Source organism: Triticum dicoccoides, chromosome 3B (genome assembly GCF_002162155.2).
Source record: "Triticum dicoccoides isolate Atlit2015 ecotype Zavitan chromosome 3B, WEW_v2.0, whole genome shotgun sequence".
NCBI lineage: Eukaryota > Viridiplantae > Streptophyta > Magnoliopsida > Poales > Poaceae > Triticum > Triticum dicoccoides.
In genome coordinates, this window is record NC_041385.1 from 768,942,357 (window position 1) to 768,946,219 (window position 3,863).

Genomic DNA, 3,863 nt, shown 5'->3' on the forward strand with positions numbered 1-3,863 from the left:
TAAGACAAATAATTCATGATGTATAATGTCTAAGGCCTGCGAGCCACCTGATTTACCCGAGCCATTCTTAAACAAGGCCGGTTTGTATCCAGTTTGAGTCTAATTAGGTTAGGAGTCGGTTTGGGCCTGTCCAACCGACTAGGGGTTGGCCTCCTCTATAAAGGAGCCAGAGGCTAGGGTTTTAGACAGAGTTGAGTTATGTAGAACATTGTGTTCAGGTTACCACCCTCCTAGGGGGTCGGCATGGAGACGGCGTCTTGGACGTTCGTCAGTTATCTTTGAAATAAAGGCATGAGTGTTCTTTAATTGTCAAGAGTTATCGTGCGTTGCGAGAAGGCTCTTGGATTTGCCAAGGGTTATCGAGTTTGGCGTGAGGCGTGGTGTTCATCACCTCGTTGCTTGCCGTGGAATTCGTTCATATGTTCTTCAGGTTGCGTGGATCGATTCCGTGATTGGAAGAATAGTTATCTAGTGGTTTGCAGTGAAAGATCAGGCAAACATCCACATCAGAAGTGCTACATTCCTTGCAACTCTGCAACTTTGCTAATGATTTATGATTGAAAACACGTCTAGGGTTGCAGAGGACATAGACTATGATTTCTCAGTTATCATCTGAATGCCTCTCGATTTTGCCAAAATAAAAAATACCTCAACCGTGCCAGTCATTGCCACAGTTGGAATGCTTCTTTCACCCTGCAACAGATCATATATGTTGATTAATGTGTGAAACTTGGATTACAAATACATTATACAACTCTTGTAAAATGCTTACAATCTCTGCCAGTTGACTCCATGAAATCACCACCACACTGTTTGTCGTTAAAAAAACACTAATTTTGTGCAGGTTATGGAAAATTTTACTTGTTGGTTTATGCAATAGCGTCCACCATTGAATTGTCCGAATTCATCTCCAGCCACATTTGCTTTTCCGAGAACTTATCGCAATTTTTGGTTTCTGAGATGCGCAGGCTGACTAATGTTACCACGGCTCGCGAGGAGGCTGAGGGCGAAGCAGGTGAATTCCAGCGCGCGAGAAGAAGGGCAGCCAACGCTCTCCCCAGCACCAGGCCGTGTGGAAGCTCCCACGCACAAACACCAGCGGCCGCTTCCTCTTGAGAAAGGAAATAACACGATGTATCTGCAAAAAAGAAGAAGAAGGAAATAACACGAAGTGGAGAGAGTGGACACACTGAATTTTGGAGCTGCAGCCTTTCTGTTTCTCTTTATTTCCTAACTGAAAACCAGAAAATCAGCACCACGCGACCAGGTTACTGTCAAAGCAGTATCCTTACTGAAAACCGGAAAATCAGCACAAAGACCAGGTTAAGCGCTGTGCCATCCCACAACACCCTGAACGTGCACTGTGCCACAAGGATCGGGCAAGTCGTGTCATCCCAGGACGGATGAGATCCATGAGGCCAACTAACTACTACTTGGAGTAGTATACTAGGACTAGTTTGTTACTAGCAGGAAGCATGCGAACAGACTCGCACTGCTGCTTATTTCGGAAATTAACTGAAGAACTACACCTAACAGTTGAAACTGAATAGATTCCGACAACTGGATGATGAACAGTAAATACCGATAACACATTACTACCTCCGTTTAAGTTTACAAGTCCTACGCGTATACCTAGGTGTATACTTGGAGTAGTATTACTGAAGGCTTCACCGCAACCTCTGATGTATCTGCTTCACAGAGCTGTAAGTTCCGAAGCCAACAATCACGGCGCCAACCGCAAGGATGGCCAGGCAAGCTGCCGTCTCCAGCCCCGTCTTGATGACGCCCCCGATCTTGGAGCGGACACTGAGGTAGCACAGGCACGGCAGCAGCATCGTCGTCGTGCAGCCAAAGAGCGCGCCTGTTAGGCCCACAACGTCGGCGAAGAAGGGAACAGCCTGTGCTACGACGGTGGTTCCAACGACGAGCCCCGTCCTGACGAGAGCACCAAGCACCGCGCTATTGCTGACGCCGAGCGCGCTCTCGGTGGCCTCGGCGACGGGGGCCAACATCAAAGCGTACTTGGTCAGTGGGTTCACCAGTGTCGAGTATATCGCCACCTTGGCGGCCACGCTAGAAGACGGCAGGTTGAGGGTTATCTGCGACATCAGAGAGTCGCCGTACATCAGGTACCCAATGACGCCCATGAATCCGTAGCCTGCGTACGTAATGAAAAAGATAGGCGTTGGGTTGGGACATTTGTATATAGACTGACATTAAGGAAAAAAAAAAATATATAGGCGTTCCTAACAATGATGCATGCAATGGTACGTCGATCAGTGAACGTACGTACCATGGGGAGTCTTTTCCTGTCTTTCATCCCCGTGTATAGCATCGGAAACACAGCATGTCCACTGAAGCAAAACGAGTACAAGCTCATGGTGCTAGGCAAGCCGGCCCAGTGCACCAGCCTGCCCCTCTCGTGGAACCCGACGCCGTCCAACACCCCGACCCACAGGACAGCGGCAATGAGGATGACTGACGCGAGTGCACCGCCGGCGGCGACGTACGCCAGCAAGTTGAGGTTGCGGAACCACGTGGTCGGCAGCACGGCCAGCGTGGCGGCCAGCACGAACGCCTGCTGGCCTCCGATGTGGAGCGTGCCCAGCCGGAAGCTCACCGCCGGAAACAGCTTGTGCAGGTTGTCCCCTTCCAAGATGAGGAAGTCGATGGCGACGAGGTAGAGCTCGACGTACATGAAGGCGGCGACGATGAAGCGGCCTTTCCGGCCGAAGGCGTGGGCTCCGATGTCCGGGTAGGTGTGGACGAGCGAGCTGGAGTCCATGCACCTCTGCAGGAGAAGCCCCGTGTAGAAGCAGATGACGGCGATGGTGAGGAAGACGATCAGACTTAGCCAGCCGCCCTGGGCAAGTGCGTAGGGAATCGACAGCAGCCCGATCCCTGCACGCATGGAAATATGCATGTGAGTCCATACAAGTATATTATCTCTACTTGCATTGTATTGTAAATCGAATCGAGCTACCTGTTACGGAAATAATTAAGATTAACCTGACAGTGCGTTGATTCCATTGAAGCAAGTCTTGAGGAAGCTTGTCTTGACGGACGACGGAGGCGGTTCGATGTTGGTACTGCTCCTCGTGTCCATTAGGATGCCTAACAATGATTTTGAATGCTTATACGGAGGGATCCAGGAATGGTGCAAGCCTTGGGCCAAAACTCAAGCGCAGAAAATGACTACTAAAAAAACTCTTGTAATTAATAGTACAAAAAAAATTAGTATGCATGGTTGCAAGATGAACATATATTTTCAACTTCATTATTCACAGTGCAATAACGTGGTAATCATATTCATATAAAAATGAAAGTTGAGCATCGAGCTCTTAACATGAAGAATTGATTGTCTTGTTTAGCTGTACTATTACTTTTGGCACCATTGCGTCAATAAAATGAAGTCTTGCCGTCTTGGTAGCTTAAAAGCCAATAATGGTGAACTATATGGCTCAAAGGTGTATAGTTTAATTTGTGAACTAAAGGAATGAGCGCAGGACTAGTAGGTGTTGTTTGAGAAGAACTTTAGTGGTGTAGAGTGTTCACTGCCAGGGATATATCTATTCAACGAGGTTTGGTTGCAGCTACCCGCTATCAAAAAAGAGTAGTATCTCTTCACCTAAAAGCAAAGGGAGTTCATCTATCAACTAGTAATGTTTCCAGTTCAAAAATAAAACTAGTAATGTTTCACTGGCAGGAGCAGACAATGCGGGAGCCTCCGCCAAGTACGCCAAGAGGAGGAGCGCACAAGGAGGGGGCCGGAGTCGCGCGCAGGGAGCTCGTAGCAGCGCCAGGGCCAGGGCAGGCCGCAGCCCTCGCCGGCCTAGCAGTAGCAGGAGGCGGCGGCCGCCGGG

The 3,863-nt window shown here is 49.0% G+C and overlaps 1 protein-coding gene across 1 annotated transcript; it reads right to left on the bottom strand.

Moving 5' to 3' along the window:
• Positions 1-1,667: 1,667 nt before the first annotated feature.
• LOC119279965 (amino acid transporter AVT1I-like) lies at positions 1,668-3,106 on the bottom strand. Its single transcript, XM_037561004.1, has 3 exons — positions 3,010-3,106; positions 2,294-2,901; positions 1,668-2,210 (listed from the first exon to the last, which is right to left on the bottom strand). The coding sequence occupies exons 1-3, from the start codon at positions 3,104-3,106 to the stop codon at positions 1,668-1,670; spliced, it is 1,248 nt and encodes a 415-aa protein (XP_037416901.1).
• Positions 3,107-3,863: the final 757 nt, after the last annotated feature.